At 44.3% G+C, this 20,435-nt stretch overlaps 1 protein-coding gene across 1 annotated transcript in view; it reads left to right on the top strand.

The window, feature by feature from the left end:
* The first annotated feature begins 397 nt into the window (after positions 1 to 397).
* LOC121548524 (delta-like protein 4) overlaps positions 398 to 20,435 on the top strand; it is a 20,556-nt gene continuing 518 nt past the window's right edge. Inside the window, exons 1-11 of the mRNA XM_041859989.2 lie at positions 398 to 946; positions 1,076 to 1,336; positions 2,035 to 2,092; positions 3,698 to 3,961; positions 8,893 to 8,953; positions 9,995 to 10,125; positions 10,686 to 10,855; positions 12,047 to 12,266; positions 14,062 to 14,818; positions 15,878 to 15,983; positions 19,399 to 20,435. The exon at positions 19,399 to 20,435 is cut by the window's right edge and continues 518 nt beyond it. Coding sequence (XP_041715923.1) covers positions 893 to 946; positions 1,076 to 1,336; positions 2,035 to 2,092; positions 3,698 to 3,961; positions 8,893 to 8,953; positions 9,995 to 10,125; positions 10,686 to 10,855; positions 12,047 to 12,266; positions 14,062 to 14,818; positions 15,878 to 15,983; positions 19,399 to 19,404 — 2,088 coding nt within the window. The 5' untranslated portion in view covers positions 398 to 892 and the 3' untranslated portion in view covers positions 19,405 to 20,435. The remainder of the gene's footprint in view (positions 947 to 1,075; positions 1,337 to 2,034; positions 2,093 to 3,697; positions 3,962 to 8,892; positions 8,954 to 9,994; positions 10,126 to 10,685; positions 10,856 to 12,046; positions 12,267 to 14,061; positions 14,819 to 15,877; positions 15,984 to 19,398) is intronic.

Raw genomic sequence — 20,435 nt, forward strand, 5'->3', positions numbered from 1 at the left:
AAGTGCCGTGTGCATCCTCTCCTCCTCTTGCGCTAGAAATACGTAATCAGATGCCTTGTCTTTTTAATAATCGCTTGCTCCTTTGGTGGTCGGTCGGTCAGTCAACCAGCCAGTCAGTCAGTCAGCCAGTCAGTCAGTCAACCAGCCAGTCAGTCAGTCAGTCAGTCAGCCAGTCAGCATGGCGCAGCGTTGGACTTGTGGGTATTACAATCTGGATATCATTGTTGTTGGAGAGAGGAGGAGGAGGAGGAGGAGGAGGAGGGAGGAGAAGGGGGTGAATAGTGGGCGGTGTTTAGTCTTGATTGACAGTTTATGTAATGAGCAGCGCAGCGCGAGTCTATAAATTGGGGGAGACGTCACTCCAAGTGTCATTCACCAGTAGTAAGACTAACGGTGAACAGACATCCACAAGCGCAGCGCAAAGGTTAAGCACCAAAATAAGTCAGTGGTGTGGCATCTTCCTACACGCGCACCCACCGACGCTCACAGCCATTGTGGAGTACTGTACTGTACTACTGTGGAGAGCGAGGAAGACATCAGCGAGAGCACAAAGAGAGAGAGAGAGAGAGAGAGAGAGAGAGAGAGAGAGAGAGAGAGAGAGAGAGAGAGAGAGAGATACAGATATTGGAATTTGATCTTCAGTTAAACCTTCATCTCTTTGGATAACCTGGGGATTCTAAAACGGTTCCTTTTGGCGGTTTGGAACATCCCATAAGGATTGTAAAAACGGAAAAACAACGAGGTGGAACGCGAAGAAGGATTTATATTTTGTTCTTTCTTTCTTTTTTTCTCTGCTTTTTGTAAATTTCCCCCCAACACTTTGGAATAGGGGGCTTGGGAATAAAGGGGATATATTGGCGGGTGACGCGGCTGCCCAGGACAAGCGAGAAGGATGGCAGCTTGGTTCACGTTTATCATCGCGTTCAGCACCACGATACTGACACAGGTAAAGAGAAATCCGCTAGATACCCCGCAGGAGAATGATCACTCAAAGTAGCCAATTCCAAGCGAAGGGTCTTTTGACTTTACCGTGTGCGTAACGGTGTTTTAAAACCATCTCTTCTCTTCTTTTTAGGTATTTGGATCCGGTGTTTTTGAGCTCGATCTACATGAATTTACAAACAGCAAAGGATTGCTGGCGAATGGCAACTCTTGCAGGCTCAACTGCAGGACTTTCTTTCGAGTCTGTCTAAAAAACTACCAGGCTGTAGTGTCGCCAGGTGACTGTATCTTTGGGAGTGCGGTGACACCGGTCCTGGGGACCAACTCGTTTAGCGCGAAGAACGGAGGCACTTTTAGCATACCCATCCGACTGCCTTTCAACTTTGGATGGCCGGTAAGACAGATAGCCTAGATCTGGTCCATATTATTAGTTAAATTTATGCCATGCCAAGGTCAATGCTATTGTGTTGTTGTGCAGGCGGGCAGGCCAGTTGTGATTGGTTTGGAGAGAGAGCGCACCAGATATTGGTGATGAGATAATCCATCCCAGTAGCCTAATGTCAGAGCCATGTATTTAGAGAGTTGGGACACTGAGGTTCCTGCATTATGATGCATTTACATGACACTACAACATTATATACCATTCGATAATCCACCATTAGGTAATACCGTGGGCCCTACATATATCACCAGATAGACAGACAGAGAGGATTGACACACGACGTTGTTTATTTCTAAATGCACCACATACTTGAGGTTTACTAGGCCTGCAACATGGTTGCCTCTGTGTGGCATACATTTTAGAATCCTAAATGATAAAGCCATGCATAAACAGACCTACAGTTAGCTGAGTGAAAGTACCCACTGGGCACAGACTTCAGTCAATTCAACGTCTATTCCACGTTGGTTCAACTTAATATCATTTAAATGACGTGGAAACAACGTTGATTAAACCAGTGTGTGCCCAGTGGGTATTTGAATTGCGCTCCATTTAAAGTGTGATTATGTATGCTGTTAGAAATGTTTTATATTGCCTTTATGAAATGTGTTTTGAATAATATTTCTAACGCCTGAATTGCGGTGTGCTCTTAGGGATCGTTTTCTTTGATAATTGAAGCCTGGTATTCACCTTCAGCGGATCTACCTGTAGGTAAGGCGATCTAATCAACGCCACAAGAGGGCGACCTTTCTGCACATTTCACAAATAGGCCCCCTTTAATTAATGTACCTTTTAACAAACACCTATAAAGGTCAAACCTTATCAACAATCGGTATCTTCTCACTATTATAGATAAATTGCCCCCAATTGTTAATTGTTCCCTATATTTTTCAAATGTTCACCTCTTTACTCAGCTCTTGTTGCTCAGCTGCAAAACACCTTTTTCATTCTTGTACTCCAACACAATGTGACTTCCTGCGGTGTATTTCTGGCATGGGAACGAGTTGAGGGCTTTGGTGAGAACACACGGGGCCTGCCAAGAGTACGTGACGACATCTTCCTGTATTTAACACCTAGCTATGTTCCGCCCATTGGAAGTGGCCTGGGAAGGTTTTTGCTGACAGAAAGGAAGAGGGAATTTTCAATCTGAGTTTATTCTCCATCTGAACCATTATGGTTGTTATTATGTGAGTTGATAAGAAGCCACCTGCTTAAGGCCGGGCGGCTTGGCAGGCAGTCGGCCGACACATATTCAAATCAGGCCCAGGGAAAGGGGCATCAAGCAGTAGAATCAGATTTACAAAAACAGGTAAAAATACACCTTGTGGAACAGAGGGGACTGTGAAGAGACACACACACACAGGTACATACACACATACATATATAGACACTCACTCTACACACACGTACACATGGATGTTGTATTGTAAATATGTGATAGTAGAGTAGTGGCCTGAGGGAACACACTAAATGTATTGGGTAAAGTGTTATGAAATATAATGTCATGTCATATTTTAAATGGTATATAACTGCCTTAATGTTGCTGGACCCCAGGAAGAGTAGCTGCTGCCTTGGGGATCCTTAATAAATACAAATACAAATATGGTATGAGATATGACACAAGATAAAATATTGAATGTTAGAACAATGGATGATAGAGAATGCAGTAACAGGTGTCATTACGCCATGTTAATTATGCATATGGCCTAATGGAACATGTTTGTAATGCAGACTACTACATGTTTTAACATGTCTGTAATAAAACTGACCGACAGCAACCACACTCACTGTACCTTAGGCATTTAGTCCTCTCTCTCTCTCTCTCTCTCTCTCTCTTCTCTCTCTCTCTCTCTCTCTCTCTTCTCTCTCTCTCTCTCTCTCTCTCTCTTCTCTCTCTCTCTCTCTCTCTCTCTCTCTCTCTCTCTCTCTCTCTCTCTCTCTCTCTCTCTCTCTCTCTCTCTCTCTCTCTCTCTCTCTCTCTCTCTCTCTCTCTCTCTCTCTCTCCCCCTCTCTCTCTCTCTCTCTCTCTCTCTCTCTCTCTCTCTCTCTCTCTCTCTCTCTCTCTCTCTCTCTCTCTCTTTCTCAATTCAATTTCAATTTCAATTTAAGGGCTTTATTGGCATGGGAAACGTATGTTAACATTGCCAAAGCAAGTGAAGTAGATAGTAAACAAAAGTGAAATAAACAGTAAATATTCAAATTAAACATTACACTCAGAAGTTCCAAAAGAATAAAGACATTTCAAATGTCTCTCTCTCTCTGACACAAACAACCTAACTTGATCTATTGTATTTTCTCTCTGTCCTTCCCTTGCAGACACCAGCAACCCAGAGATGTTGATTAGTATCTTTGCCATCCAGAGACAGCTGGGCGTAGGGGCCGCCTGGTCTCAGGATGTTGAGAGCAGCCGACAGACGGAGTTAAGGTATTCTTACCGCTTCATCTGCAATGACAATTACTACGGAGACAGTTGTTCCAAAAAATGCACGCCAAGGGACGACCGTTTTGGCCACTACACCTGCGACCGCGACGGCCAGTTGTCCTGCCTGCCCGGCTGGAAGGGGGAATACTGCGAAGAACGTAAGCAACCGAGAGAAACCAACCGTTACCGAACCACAACCACACGGAACCACAACTCAACCCCACTGGCCTATCAGAGCTAATTGGGGATTGATTGATTGTCTCCATCCATGTCACACATGTCTTTTAGCTATATGCTATAGGCCAGTGTTTTTATTCTAGCAAGCTTGGTAGACCTGTAGTTTTTAGATGCACTTTGGCTGCACTGTTTCTTCAATGAGTAGGCCTGTTATGCTTTTTGTTTTTAGAGCTTGAGGTGTTGATACGTCGTTTTCAGAGACAGGGGTAGCTATAGCTTCCTTGTATACAGGAGGTCTGGGGCCTCTGCTAAGAGGTTTGGTTCTTAAATGGCAGATGAGGTAGCGCACTTTTCCCTGCAACTGTAGGGTCACTGGTTCAAGCTTGCTTTGATTGGTCCTCTGTAGCTCAGCTGGTAGAGCATGGCGCTTGTAACGCCAAGGTAGTGAGTTCGATCCCCGGGACCACCCATACACAAAAAAAAAAAAATGTATGCACGCATGACTGTAAGTCGCTTTGGATAAAAGCGTCTGCTAAATGGCATTATATTATATTATTATTGTTCCACCTCAATCGCTGCATTGGTGGCAGCAACGGGACAATGTTACACTTTATCAGGTTTTTGTTGAAATCTTGTCGTGATGCATTGCGCTGGTGAGAGAGACACAGATAGAGATAGAATGAGAATAGTGTGGATATGAGAACATTTTGCCAGGTTGAGGAGGTCATACCTGAGGGCTACAGCATGTGACAATGCAGCTAGTTGTATAGCCTACTTGTATGGAAGTTGCAGTTCTGAGTTTAGGCCTAAAGGGTAAAAAAGAGAAGGCCGGCTGCACTGAGCATGTTGACAAGCAAAGTAGTGCAAAACCCACAATATGCCTAAACATAGTGTTAGTTCAATATAAACGACCACAAAAACAAATCTGTTTCTCTTTTCTCTCTATGTTTTGGACAGAACAGAACTGAATGAACTCCTATCACAGGGAGAACAGCCAATTGGCTGTTGGACTCATACTCATTACTAGACTAGAGGTTGATGCCTCTTTCACCAAAACAAATTACTCAAAGATTGCAGTGAAACGTTGTAAAAACTTAAATCGTTACCATGTGCCAGAGTCAGTTGGTAAGGGATGTGTCATCTTCATGACTTGGCGGGTGAATGAGAAATTGGCATGTGTTATAGTTCTATTTTGACCGTGGCACCAAATCCTGATCAGGGGCTTCGATCACGTGGCGCAAATTACATACCCATCTATCGTCATAGTATAGAAGAAACGCACGTGAGGTGGAGGAGATAGATAATCTCTCTCTCTCCTCTCTCTCTCTCCTCTCTCCTCTCCTCTCTCCTCTCTCTCTCTATCTCCTCTCTCTCTCTCTCTCTCTCTCTCTCTCTCTCTCTCTCTCTCTCTCTCTCTCTCTCTCTCTCTCTCTCCTCTCCTCTCTCTCTCTCTCTCTCTCTCTCTCTCTCTCTCTCTCTCTCTCTCTCTCTCTCTCTCTCTCTCTCTCTCTCCTCTCTCCTCTCCTCTCTCTCTCCTCTCTGGCTGTGTGAAGAGGAGTTTGTAGTTCTATAATACAACCTGAGAGAGAGCCCATTTAATCCCGGAAAATGTTAGCGTCACTGGAGGAGCACGGCCGTGGCAGCACGCGCAGGGGTTAATCGCACCATTATTATCCGCCACGCGCCCCTGAAATTGTAGTCACCCTATTGTTGGGGGCACGTGGTGCAGCAGCTGCAAATATGGTTTGCTGCGCGCAGACTAATAACAACAATGGTGGCAGCTGTCTGCTGTTGAGCACGGACTAACCGGAAGCTTACCGGCTGTCTGCTGTAGAGCATGGACTAACCGGCCGCTTACCGGCTGTCTGCTGTTGAGCACGGACTAACCGGAAGCTTACCGGCTGTCTGCTGTTGAGCACGGACTAACCGGAAGCTTACCGGCTGTCTGCTGTTGAGCACGGACTAACCGGCCGCTTACCGGCTGTCTGCTGTTGAGCACGGACTAACCGGCCGCTTACCGGCTGTCTGCTATTGAGCATGGACTAACCGGCCGCTTACCGGCTGTCTGCTGTTGAGCACGGACTAACCGGCCGCTTACCGGCTGTCTGCTGTTGAGCATGGACTAACCGGCCGCTTACCGGCTGTCTGCTATTGAGCATGGACTAACCGGCCGCTTACCGGCTGTCTGCTGTAGAGCATGGACTAACCGGCCGCTAACCGGCTGTCTGCTGTAGAGCATGGACTAACCGGCCGCTTACCGGCTGTCTGCTGTAGAGCATGGACTAACCGGCCGCTAACCGGCTGTCTGCTGTAGAGCATGGACTAACCGGCCGCTTACCGGCTGTCTGCTATTGAGCATGGACTAACCGGCCGCTTACCGGCTGTCTGCTATTGAGCATGGACTAACCGGCCGCTTACCGGCTGTCTGCTGTAGAGCATGGACTAACCGGCCGCTAACCGGCTGTCTGCTGTAGAGCATGGACTAACCGGCCGCTTACCGGCTGTCTGCTGTTGAGCATGGACTAACCGGCCGCTTACCGGCTGTCTGCTATTGAGCATGGACTAACCGGCCGCTTACCGGCTGTCTGCTGTTGAGCATGGACTAACCGGCCGCTTACCGGCTGTCTGCTATTGAGCATGGACTAACCGGCCGCTTACCGGCTGTCTGCTGTAGAGCATGGACTAACCGGCCGCTAACCAGCTGTCTGCTGTAGAGCATGGACTAACCGGCCGCTTACCGGCTGTCTGCTGTAGAGCATGGACTAACCGGCCGCTTACCGGCTGTCTGCTATTGAGCATGGACTAACCGGCCGCTTACCGGCTGTCTGCTATTGAGCATGGACTAACCGGCCGCTTACCGGCTGTCTGCTGTTGAGCATGGACTAACCGGCCGCTTACCGGCTGTCTGCTATTGAGCATGGACTAACCGGCCGCTTACCGGCTGTCTGCTGTAGAGCATGGACTAACCGGCCGCTAACCGGCTGTCTGCTGTAGAGCATGGACTAACCGGCCGCTTACCGGCTGTCTGCTGTAGAGCATGGACTAACCGGCCGCTAACCGGCTGTCTGCTGTAGAGCATGGACTAACCGGCCGCTTACCGGCTGTCTGCTATTGAGCATGGACTAACCGGCCGCTTACCGGCTGTCTGCTGTTGAGCATGGACTAACCGGAAGCTTACCGGCTGTCTGCTGTTGAGCATGGACTAACCGGAAGCTTACCGGCTGTCTGCTATTGAGCATGGACTAACCGGCCGCTTACCGGCTGTCTGCTATTGAGCATGGACTAACCGGCCGCTTACCGGCTGTCTGCTATTGAGCACGGGCATCTGTTCAGGACTAACCGGCCACTCACCGGCGGTCGCCTATCCAACCAGAATCAGTGACACACAGATAGGGGCCTTATAGACCACAACACAAAACAGCCGTAAATGAACCGGCTTCCTCGTGACCTGTAGAAGTTGGGTGGTGTGACAGGTTCAGTTGGAGCTTGTGTCTGTCCCGCGTTTTGAAATACAATAGTTGTTGCTGAAATGAATCCATTTGATGAAAATGGAGGTAGGCTATTGAAACTTTTAGCACGTAGCCTATAATGCCACTAATGGTTTTATTATAGCTTTGTATAGCAAATGGAAGCTCATATTTCATTGTAGTGGTGGCGTGTGTGTGTGTGTGTGTGTGTGTGGAAGGGGGGTTATGATTAAGACCAATGTTTTAGTGAAGTAATATTGGATGATGAAGGTCTACAGCCTAAAAGATGGAATCTGAACATTGTGGGTTTCGGAAGTCCATAATCAGTAGCCTATAAAATCCTTGAAATTGCAGCTCATTTGATGTACGTGAGATACTGTGTAATGATGGCATAGCTTGCATATAATGTATGAATTATGTTTGAGACACTATAACAAACCCCAATAACCTACACTATAACTAACCCCTATAGCCTTCACTATAACTAACCCCTATAACTTACACTATAACTAACCCCTATAACCTACACTATAACTAACCCCTATAACCTACACTATAACTAACCCCTATAACCTACACTATAACTAACCCCTATAACCTACACTATAACTAACCCCTATAACCTACACTATAACTAACCCCTATAACCTACACTATAACTAACCCCTATAACCTACACTATAACTAACCCCTATATCCTACACTATAACTAACCCCTATGACCTACACTATAACTAACCCCTATATCCTACACTATAACTAACCCCTATAACCTACACTATAACTAACCCCTATAACCTACACTATAACTAACCCCTATAACCTACACTATAACTAACCCCTATAACCTTCACTATAACTAACCCCTATAACCTACACTATAACTAACCCCTATAACCTACACTATAACTAACCCCTATAACCTTCACTATAACTAACCCCTATAACCTACACTATAACTAACCCCTATAACCTACACTATAACTAACCCCTATAACTTACACTATAACTAACCCCTATAACCTTCACTATAACTAACCCCTATAACCTTCACTATAACTAACCCCTATAACCTACACTATAACTAACCCCTATAACCTACACTATAACTAACCCCTATAACCTACACTATAACTAACCCCTATAACCTACACTATAACTAACCCCTATAGCCTTCACTATAACTAACCCCTATAACCTACACTATAACTAACCCCTATAACCTACACTATAACTAACCCCTATAACCTTCACTATAACTAACCCCTATAACCTTCACTATAACTAACCCCTATAACCTACACTATAACTAACCCCTATAACCTACACTATAACTAACCCCTATAACCTACACTATAACTAACCCCTATAACCTACACTATAACTAACCCCTATAACCTTCACTATAACTAACCCCTGAATATCTGCTCATCTCCGTGTTACAGCCATCTGCCTGGAGGGATGCAGCGAAGGGAACGGAAACTGCTCCAGACCTGGAGAGTGTGTGTAAGTAATACTGAAATTATGAAATATGTGTAAGTACACAGGGATGTGTGTGTGTGTGTGTGTGTGTGTGTGTGTGTGTGTGTGTGTGTGTGTGTGTGTGTGTGTGTGTGTGTGTGTGTGTGTGTGCGTGTGTGTGTGTGTGTGTGCGTGTGTTTGAGTGTGTGTGTGACACAGGATTTAGTGCTGATATTTCTCCAAGCTGCTCCAATATTCCATGTGATGTCAACAGCGGGATGTAATCTACTGTATCTTTCAAAGCCCCAAACTCTCTCTCTCTCTCTCTCTCTCTCTCTCTCTCTCTCTCTCTCTCTCTCTCTCTCTCTCTCTCTATATATATATATATATGTGCAAATGTCAGCACTCTCCAATTTATTTGCCATAGCCCAGAGCACTGGCCTGCACTCTCTGTTTACCTCTGTTTCCCCACAGCTATCCCTTTCTCCTCCTCTCATCACCCTCTCTGTCATTTTCCTTACCCTCCTCCCTCTCTCTCTCTCTCTCTCTCTCTCTCTCTCTCTCTCTCTCTCTCTCTCTCTCTCTCTCTCTCTCTCTCTCTCTCTCTCTCTCTCTCTCTCTCTCTCTCTCTCTCTCTCTCTCTCTCTCTCTCTCTCTCTCTCTCTCTCTCTCTCTCTCTCATTTGTGATATAGTATAGTAATTACTGGAATGGGTTTGTGTGGAAATTCATTGTATAGTTTGGTACTGTGGACTGTGTTGTCATTCAATTGTGGTCAAGACATTATGGTCAGTCGGTCTATAACTTCAAAAAGTATGTGGTTCACACAAGGTCTAGAAGAATTTACTCTATATGGACATTTTTATACAGGGGTTTTCTGCATTAAGGGATAAGTTGGTCCATGTAGTCAAAAAACTATAGTCCGGTTGTCTGCAAAATATTTTACAACATGGTTGGTTGCAGCTATGCTTAATCAATCAACCAATCAATCAATGAATCGATCAGTTAGTCAATCAATGATGTATAGATAAAGGTCTGGTATTGATGAAGGAACGTTTACCCTGAATGACCTCTCCTATGTCTCCAGGTGCAGAGAAGGTTGGCAGGGTCCGTTCTGCGATCAGTGTAAGAAGTACCCCGCTTGTAAGCATGGCACCTGCCAGCAGCCTTGGCAGTGTAACTGCAAGGAAGGCTGGGGAGGGCTCTTCTGTGACCAGGGTAAGAACACATCTTCATCATCACAGAAAAAGGGTCATCTGATTGTAACATATCAGAAAATATGTGCAACTAATAATATTTTGGATTCAAATACTGACCCTAAAATAATCCCTCAAAATAGAGAAGACCTTGATATGAATCTGTACATCAAGCATGATCTATCAGCTGTTACTATGTTATGCCGCTCTCACTTTATGATCTTATCAGGATTTTCTTTTACAATCCTTTTTTTTTAGGAGTAGAAAGGATGTTAGTTGACACATCTGTTTGACTGAAGGGTCTATCAGAGTACCAAATGTGTACCCGTACGCACAGCAGTGTTCTGGAATATTGGATCGTTGGCTTTCATACTTTTCTAATTCTCAGCGCAGCTCAAGCAATTTCTCCAGCTGTCAACACATTGAAATTAATAGGGGATGCATACGGACTGTTGTGCCTCAGCGTCTGAGGGCTATGATTTATGCTTTAGTAGTTGACCTTATATACATTATGTACATATATATATTACCTTATATTTGACTTTTTTTTCGACCTTTGACCCCTCTGTTCCTCCCTTCCAGACTTGAACTTCTGCACACACCACCGGCCGTGTGTGAACGGGGCGACCTGTATGAACACGGGCCAGGGCAGCTTCACCTGTACCTGTCCCTCTGGGTTCACTGGGGTCAACTGTGAACTGAAACTGCAGGAGTGTGACAGCAACCCCTGTAGGAACGGAGGACTCTGCACGGTGAGTAGAGAGCCCCTCAGGACTCGCTAGATCACCATGTTAGAAGGAACAGCAGTAGTAGCTACAGATGTTGGATCTTAATTTGAGCCAGTTTGCTACAGCAGGATAATAATCCTGCAGCAACAGGAAATGTGAATTATTACGTGGATTATGAATAATGGACATTTTTGTAGGGGTTGATACATTTTACGTTTGGGCAAATCAAGTCTGACATTTCAAAGTGGAACTTTTGAATCCTTTTTAATACACTCAAATACACTTCAACTTGACCTCCCGAGTGGCGTCAAGGCAAAGGGTGGCTATTTGAAGAATCTCAAATATAAAATAGATTTTGATTTGTTTAACACTTTTTTGGTTAATACATGATTCCATATGTGTTATATAATAGTTTTGATGTCTTCACTATTATTCTACAATGTAAAACATAGAAAAACCCTTGAATGAGTAGGTGTGTCCAAACTTTTGACTGGTAGTGTATATATGTTTTTTTTTAAATACACTTCAACATTTCTAGTGTGAAGGAAAATTCTCAGCAACAAAAGAGTGTTCAAAGTAAGGTCCTACATCTATAGATGGACAGGTTGTAAGGGACATCCCCTGTAGGAACGGAGGACTCTGCACAGTCAGTTAGTAGTAGTAGTAGCTAGATGGACAGGTTGTAAGGGACATCCCCTGTAGGAACGGAGGACTCTGCACGGTCAGTTAGTAGTAGGAGTAGCTAGATGGACAGGTTAGAAGAGAGTTGTAGTAATATATCTCAGGAGTCACAAGATTGCCAGACTAGTAGGGACCAGCATGGTCTGAATGTATGAGCAATAAAAAGTATGAGCTATTGGTTTGAGAAAGTAGGTCCCTCTGACCAACGGCTCTCACTGGCTCTATATGAAGGCTGCTTAAATACTTCAGTGCATCCTCCATTTTATTTTTGTCATTTAGCAGACGCTCTTATCCAGAGCGACTTACAGGAGCAATTAGGGTTAAGTGCCTTGCTCAAGGGCACATCGACAGATTTTTCACCTAGTCGGCTCGGGGATTAGAACCAGCAACCTTTCAGTTACTGGCACAACGCTCTTAACCACTAAAGCTACCTCCTTCCTCCCTTACTTGAAAGGATGCATATTGAAATATTCACAACTGTCTCTGTCAGACCTTAGATCTAAACCCTTTCCTTCTCTCTCTCTCCTTTACCAGAACCTGGATGTTGGCTACACGTGTTCGTGTCCGCAGGGTTTCGAGGGTTCCCACTGTAAACACAGCCTGCTGACGTGTGCTGACTCACCCTGCTTCCACAGCGGACAGTGCCATCAGAAGGACAACGGTCGCAGCTACACCTGCGAGTGTCCTCCCGGATACACCGGACTCAACTGTGAGAAAAGAGTGGACAAGTGCACATCCCTTCCCTGCGCCAACGGTAGGCTATATTCCCTTTCCCTCTTCTTTACCCCCCTCAAGTCCGGTTCTCACTGCTCCCCTCTCCCCCCCTCTCCCCCCCTCCCCCCCCCCTCTTCCCTTTCCCTGAATTCCTCAGGCAGGTCTCTCTTTCTCTCTCTCTCTCTCTCTCTCTCTCTCTCTCTCTCTCTCTCTCTCTCTCTCTCTCTCTCTCTCTCTCTCTCTCTCTCTCTCTCTCTCTCTCTCTCTCTCTCTCTCTCTCTCTCTCTCTCTCTCCTGAATTCCCCTGTGGTTCGGTAGTCTGGAAGTGTTCTGGAACAACAGGAATCTGTGGGAACAGTGTGTCTATTGTACTGGGTGTAAATATGTGGTGGCTTCTTGTCAGCTTCCAGGAATGTCACCCAACACTGCAGGGTTGGGCTCAATACCATTTTAATTGCAGTCAATTCAGAAAGTAAATTCCAATTCCAATTCAACATTTTCCTCATTGAAAAGCATTGAAGAAAATTGGAATTGGAATTGGAATTTCAGTGTACTTCCTGAATTGACTGGAATTTATATGGAATTGACCCCAACCCTGCAACACTGTACTGTTTGTTAGCTTTACTGTTAGCTTTACTGTTAGCTGTACTGAGGAGATAGGAAAATAATGTGACAAATAATGTGATACATATCACAATCACATCCACATTGGCCTGTGTTTAGGGTTTTGGGTCAGGGTGACCTTTTGGATAAGCACATTGGCCTGTGTTTAGGGTTTTGGGTCAGGGTGACCTTTTGGATAAGCACATTGGCCTGTGTTTAGGGTTTTGGGTCACGGTGACCTTTTGGATAAGCACATTGGCCTGTGTTTAGGGTTTTGGGTCAGGGTGACCTTTTGGATAAGCACATTGGCCTGTGTTTAGGGTTTTGGGTCAGGGTGACCTTTTGGATAAGCACATTGGCCTGTGTTTAGGGTTTTGGGTCAGGGTGACCTTTTGGATAAGCACATTGGCCTGTGTTTAGGGTTTTGGGTCAGGGTGACCTTTTGGATAAACAGTCCTGCTCATTATGATGGTTGGGTTTAGTGATGAAGGGGAAGTGCGCTATGATTCATTCTTTTGAGTTTGCATCTGCTATATGTGATGGTTACTGAGACTTCAAGATGCAGTGTGACGATTGGACATCTGTAAGCAATAGTGAGAATTCCACCTGCCTATCAGAGGGCAAGATGGAGCAATTACAATATTGTTTAAACTTATCGAATCCTCCACAAGTGTCTAGGGGATAGGGGTTGTTTCTGGACAGGGCCTATAAGTGCATACCTGCGTGTGTGTGCTCTCCCCCATGCGTAAGACCCTAACCCCTAAACCCTAACCCCTGAACCCTAACCCCTGAACCCTAACCCCTGAACCCTAACCCCTGAACCCTAACCCCTAAACCCTAACCCCTGAACCCTAACCCCTGAACCCTAACCCCTAAACCCTAACCCCTGAACCCTAACCCCTAAACCCTAACCCCTAAACCCTAAACCCTAACCCCTAAACCCTAACCCCTGAACCCTAACCCCTGAACCCTAACCCCTGAACCCTAACCCCTAAACCCTAACCCCTGAACCCTAACCCCTGAACCCTAACCCCTGAACCCTAACCCCTGAACCCTAACCCCTAAACCCTAACCCCTGAACCCTAACCCCTAACCCCTGAACCCTAACCCCTGAACCCTAACCCCTGAACCCTAACCCCTGAACCCTAACCCCTGAACCCTAACCCCTAAACCCTAACCCCTGAACCCTAACCCCTGAACCCTAACCCCTGAGCCCCTGTGTCTCTCTCCAGGTGGTCTGTGTTTGATCCACGGTGGCGTGCGTCTGTGTAGCTGTCGTTCCGGTTTCACCGGCCAGCGCTGTGAGATCAACATCAACGAGTGTGCCGGTAACCCCTGCACCAACGGAGGGACCTGCCTGGACCGCATCAACGACTACACCTGCGCCTGCCCGCCGGGGTACACCGGCCGAAACTGTGACCGCGTCCTGGACGAGTGCTCCATGCGCCCCTGTCTTAACGGAGGACTCTGCACCGTGGAAGAGGGGCCGGGGAAACCCCCCGCCACTTGTATCTGTCCCGCCGGCTTCACTGGACCCCGCTGCCAGTTCTTTGCAGTGACCCTGCCAGTTGGAGGGGAGAGGATCAACGGAGAGAGCCAAGATGGCTTCCCGTGGGCAGCAGTTTCCCTGGCTGTAGGGCTGGTTGCGTTACTGGTGCTGCTATGCATGGTGGGACTGGCTCTAAGACACATCCACAGGCAGATGGGCAGGGACAGGGGAGACGGGGAGACCATGAACAACCTATCAGACGTACAGAAGGATAACCTTATTCCCGCCTCCCAGCTGAAGAACACCAATCAGAAGGTGGTACTGGAGGTGGACTGCGAATCAGAGAAGTCAAACTTTATCCACAATAACTATCACTTGGACTCGTACAGTAACGCAAAGTCGAAGGAGTTCAAGGATGATAAGTCGCAAGAGGATAAAAGACAAAATCACATCTACGACAAGTGTTTAGAAGAGAAAATACCGCTGAGTGGAATGTACAGGTAAAATTAACACATTTTTCTATAAATTAAGGTTTTCGATGAGTTCTTGATTCTGAAATGTTACACCACATCTACAAACATGCCGATATGGCTAACTGCTTTTACCATGATACCTTGAGACTTAAGGCTAGGCTACTTATAGCTCTTGGAATCATTGTTATACTAACGCTCTAGGAAATACTGTTTCCATATGTGTGTGAAAGGTGAAAGGTGAAGGCCGTGCGTTCTGGATATTATTTCTATAGGCTATACGTCTGTTCTGTTTATTGTGAGAGGAACAGGGTCTCATTCATTTTTTCAGTCGCAACAGGGCCTGACCACAATAGTTTAAACCCTACCACTACTCTCCCCCATACAGATATAGGATCTTAATTTGATCACTCTTATGTTGCTACAATGCAAACTCTTATGTTGCTACAATGCAAAAGTTTGTCATTTACACTTTGAAATTTCAGACTTGATTTACCCTAACAAAAAATGTATCAACCTCTACAAAAATGTCCATTAATTATAATCCACATAATAATTAACATTTCCTGTTGCTGCAGGATTATTTTCCTGCTGTAGTAAACTTGCAACAAATTAAGATCCTACATCTGTATACATACTGTATACACACGTACACCTCCAGGCACACAGACACACACACACACACACATATGCCTCCACACGCACACACACACACACACTCTCGATCCGATCCCACACGAGAGCTGAAGGATCAACAGCCAAGTCCGAAGCCCAACCGTAACCCCCCACGCACCCACAGCAAGCCGCTGTACAGCAGGATCATTTCAATGATTTCAAACGCTCTTTTAATCTCATAAAGACCTTCACTAACAACAGACCCAACAGACAGGCTCCTTGGAAACACAATACTACTCTGCATTTTTACACAGTTTACATTTGACTGTTGCTGAGCCGTACTCCACTCACACACTCACACACACAGACACACACACACGCACACACAGTTTAGCCATGTGCTTCTACTTTGTGTTGTTAAGGTAGGCTAACAGTGTGTGTGTGTGTGTGTGTGTGTTAATTTGTGTGTTGCAGTGAAAAGGCGGAGTGTATGATATCGACGATATGTTCCCCTGGAGACTCTCAGATCTACCAGTCTGTTATAGGACAAGATAGGAGGGAGTGCGTCATAGCAACAGAGGTAAGATAACCTCTGGAGCGGCAGGTGGCTTAGTGGTTAAGAGCGTTGTGCCAGTAACCGAAAGGTCGCTGGTTCTAATCCCTGAGCTGACTAGGTGAAAAATCTGTGGATGTTACCTTGAGCAAGGCACTTAACCCTAATTGCTCCTGTAAGTCGCTCTGGATAAGAGCGTCTGCTAAATGACGTAAATGTAGAACAAAAATATACAAAATGATAAGTACTTATCTGAAGTATTTCATGTCACTCTTATAGTATCAATGACATTTATGGTTGGTGATGTTTCTGCGTTTTTTTTTTTTTTTACACATTGTATTACATATTATTTTACTTAACAATAAGCCAGGGCAAGATCCTGTAGGCCTATATAGCGTAATCATATACAGGGCCATCAGAAAGTATTCACAACCCTTGACTTTTTCCACATTGTGTTGTCTTACAGCCTGAATTTAAAATAGATTAAATTGAGACTTGCTGTCAATGGCCTACACACAATACCCCATAATGTCAAAGTGGAATTATGTTTTTCCAAATGTTTCCAAATTAATTACAAATGATAAACTGAAATGTTTTGAGTCAATAATTATTCAACCCCTTTGTTATGGCAAGCCTACATAAGTTCAGGAGTGAACATTTGCTTAACAAGTCACATAATAAGTTGCAATAATAGTGTTTAACATGATTTTTGAATGACTACCTCATCTCTGTACCCCACACATACAATTATCTGTAAGGTCCTTCAGTCGAGCAGTGAATTTCAAATACAGATTCAACCACAAAGACCAGGGAGGTTTTCCAATGATTCACAAAGAAGGGCACCTATTGGTTGATGGGAGAAAAAAAAAGGAAAGACGCCTGAATACAAAGTGTTATGTAATTACACTTTGGATGGTGTATCAATACACCCAGTCACTACAAAAATACAGGCGTCTTTCCTAACTCAGTTGCCAGAGAGGAAGGAAACCGCTCCGGGATTTCACCATGAGGCCAATGGTGACTTTAAAACAGTGGCAGAGTTTAATGGCTGTGATAGGAGAAAACTGAGGATGGGTCAACAACATTGTAGTTACTCCACAATACTAACCTAATTGGCAGAGTGAAAAGAAGGAAGCCTGTACAGAATACAAATATTCCAAAACATGCATCCTGTTTGCAACAAGGCACTAAAGTAATACTGCAAAAAAATGTGTCAAAGCAATTCACTTTTTGTCCTGAATACAAAGTGTTATGTTTGGGGCAAATCCAATACAATACATTACTGCGTAACAATCTCCATATGTTCAAGTATAGTGGTGGCTGCATCATGTTATGGGTATGCTTGTCATCGTTAAGGACTGGGGAGTTTTTCAGGATAAAAAGAAACGGAATGGGGCTAAGCACAGGAAAAATCCTAGAGGAAAACCTGGTTCAGTCTGCTTTCCACCAGACACTAGGATATTAATTCACCTGTCAGCAGGACAATAACCTAAAACACAAGTTAAAATGTACAGTGGAATTGCTTAAAAGAAGACATTGAATGTTCCTGAGTGGCCGAGTTAAAGTTTTAACTTAAATCTATTTGAAAATATATGTCAAGACCTGAAAATGGTTGTCTAGCAATGATCAACAACCAATTTGACAGAGCTTGAAGAATTTTTAAAAGAATAATGGGCAAATGATACACAATCTAGGTGTGGAAAGCTCTTAGACTTACCCAGAAAGACTCACAGCTGTAATCACTGCCAAAGGTGCTTCTACAAAGTATTGACTCAGGTTTTAATATTTATGTAAATTAGATATTTCTGTATTATTATTATTATTCTTTATTCAAACATTTGCTAAAACATGTTTTCACTTTGTCATTGTGGGGTATTGTGTGTATATGGATGAGATTTTCTGGGGTTTTTTTACCCTCATTTGACCAGGTAAGTTGACTGAGAACACATTCTCATTTACAGCAACGACCTGGGGAATAGTTACATGGGAGAGGAGGGGGGATGAATAAGCCAATTGGAAGCTGGGGATGATTAGTTTGCCATGATGGTATGTGGACCTGATCAGGAATTTAGCCAGATCACTGGGGTTAACACCCCTACTCTTACGATAAGTGCCAAGGGATCTTTAGTGATCACAGAGAGTCAGGACACCCGTTTAACGTCCCATCCAAAAGACGGCACCCTACAGTGACAAAAAATCTCAATTTAATCCATTTCGAATTCAGGCTGTAACACAACAAAATATGGAATAAGTCAAGGGGTATGAATACTTTCTGAAGGCACTGTATGCCAAGTCAGTATAGATGGAGTAATATTATATGGCAATGCTCTCTCTAAACTAGAAAAGGTCATCAAATTACAATTCTTCAAACTGACAATTTGATGGTCTAAGAAGGGGATACGTTTGTGTTCAAGTACAGGAATATAGTTTTGATACCTTTTAAGCTTTACTGTGTCTCTCAAACCCTACTTTTTAAAGGCCCAGTGCAGTCAAAAAACGTGATTTTCCTGTGTTTTATACATATTTCCACACTATGAGTTTGGAATAATACTGTGAAATTGTGAAAATGATGATGATACTCTTTTAGTGTAAGAGCTGTTTGAAAAGACATCACCAGGTGGTAAATTAGTTAATAGACCAATAAGAAGAAAAGTTCCAAACCTCTCTGCCAATAAGAGCTCATTTCCAGTTTTCTTTTCTTCAGTTTCCACTCAGATCACTCCCAGACAATCCTAGCTAAATTCTTGCTTGAGAAATTGCCTTTTGCTAAGAAGCTGTTATTTATTTATTTTTGACCATTTTTAATTGAAAACAATCACAGTAAGGTACTTAATTATTACCCAGAAATTATTTGCTTTTGAGATATAAAAAAGAAACGCCTGCATTGGACCTTTAACACCCCAAGGTGTTGAGTGGAATTGAGGGAGGATGTTACCAAGCAACACAATGGTGATAGCATTGTCTGAATAACAAGGATTTCAGTATGCCAAGGGAGCTTACTGGTGGTTTATCTTAGAATGATTGATAGATAGAATATGCTGACTTGGGTACAGGGTAATACCATCAAAGAAGGGAGTGCCAACTGATGGTTACCAGATGTTGTGGAAGCAATATGTAACAGGGACTATAAGAAGAGAGATATTTTCTTTGTCTAGTAGTTTGGATGACAAGAGGCGAAGCACGCGCCTTTTGTTAGATGAACCACGGTACCGTGTCTATTAAATATTTTGTATTAACTCCCCATATGATTGTTTAAGTATATTCTTGCATCCTGAATTACTTGATACCCGAGAAACTCATCTTAACAGTTTATTTGAGCGTTATTATCTTGGGATGTGTGTGCAGTTTCCCAGTTCATAGAGAAAAGGGGAATGTCCGCTCACTGTTTTACCCCAGTTCTCACTGCTTATATCTGATCATTTCTTCCTTTCTTCCTCCTCAGGTATAAGCTGTGAGGGGTAGAAAAGCGAGGGAGCAAGACGGAGGAGGAGAAACACAATCGAGGCAGAAATAATTTTTGTGGATTGTTTACAAAAACCTGAGGAGAGACTGGAGACTGTTTCTGACGTCACTGCTGCTCTGGGGCACTAGAGAGAAGAGACAGAGAGAGACAGAGAGGGGAGCGTAATCTCTCCTCTGTGAAAAATGAACGAATGGACACTAGACTGAACTTTACTGAACTTTAACGTTGACGAAGTGTTTGTATACAAAACGTATACAGTAACAGTCATGGACCTATTAACTTCTGGGAACGAACAGTTAAAACGGTTAAATGAACGGTTAAATGAACTGTTTAAATGACTGACTGAACTGCACAGGGTGTGGAGGGGACTGGTAGAGTGTCATTAAGCAAAACACTGAATCTGAACTGAACTCATCTGTCCTTGGCAGCGATTGGAGGAGAGAGTAGGTGAAACAGGAAGAATGTCTGTAGCTCGTAGTTGAACCCTGAGCACTCAGTTAACCGTTGACTGATCTCCTGGGATAATCATGGTGACTAACGACAGCCAACTAATCAAAATGTAGGTGCCTGAGATTCGACTGATCTTTAACCCCTAGCCAGCATCATTGACCAGCTATGCAGGGTCCAGGGTGGAGCTAACTCAATCAAACTCACCCACCGACCGCCACGACCGACCAGCCGTCAAAACCACAACCACAACAAATACACTGAGAACGATGAATGTCTGACTGAACAAACAAACAAACGTCTCAACGTTCAATCACTCCAAACAAAATGCCTGGTTGGACTTTTCCGGACTTTTCCATTTCATGCAAATGGTGAAAAGATTGTATGCAGTCCAAAATCACTAGAAGCCTTAAAAAAAAAGAGTGTGTTTGGATGCTAAAACGTAAACCCTTGTCTCTTCATGGAGCATTTGACCTACAAAAAGAAAAACAGAGGTGGAAAATACACGTTTGTAATCAACAGTAATTCGGAGGAGGTAGGGTATATACATGTAACGAATAAATCGCAGA

Source organism: Coregonus clupeaformis, unplaced genomic scaffold (assembly GCF_020615455.1).
Source record: "Coregonus clupeaformis isolate EN_2021a unplaced genomic scaffold, ASM2061545v1 scaf0141, whole genome shotgun sequence".
NCBI classification, from domain to species: Eukaryota; Metazoa; Chordata; class Actinopteri; order Salmoniformes; family Salmonidae; genus Coregonus; species Coregonus clupeaformis.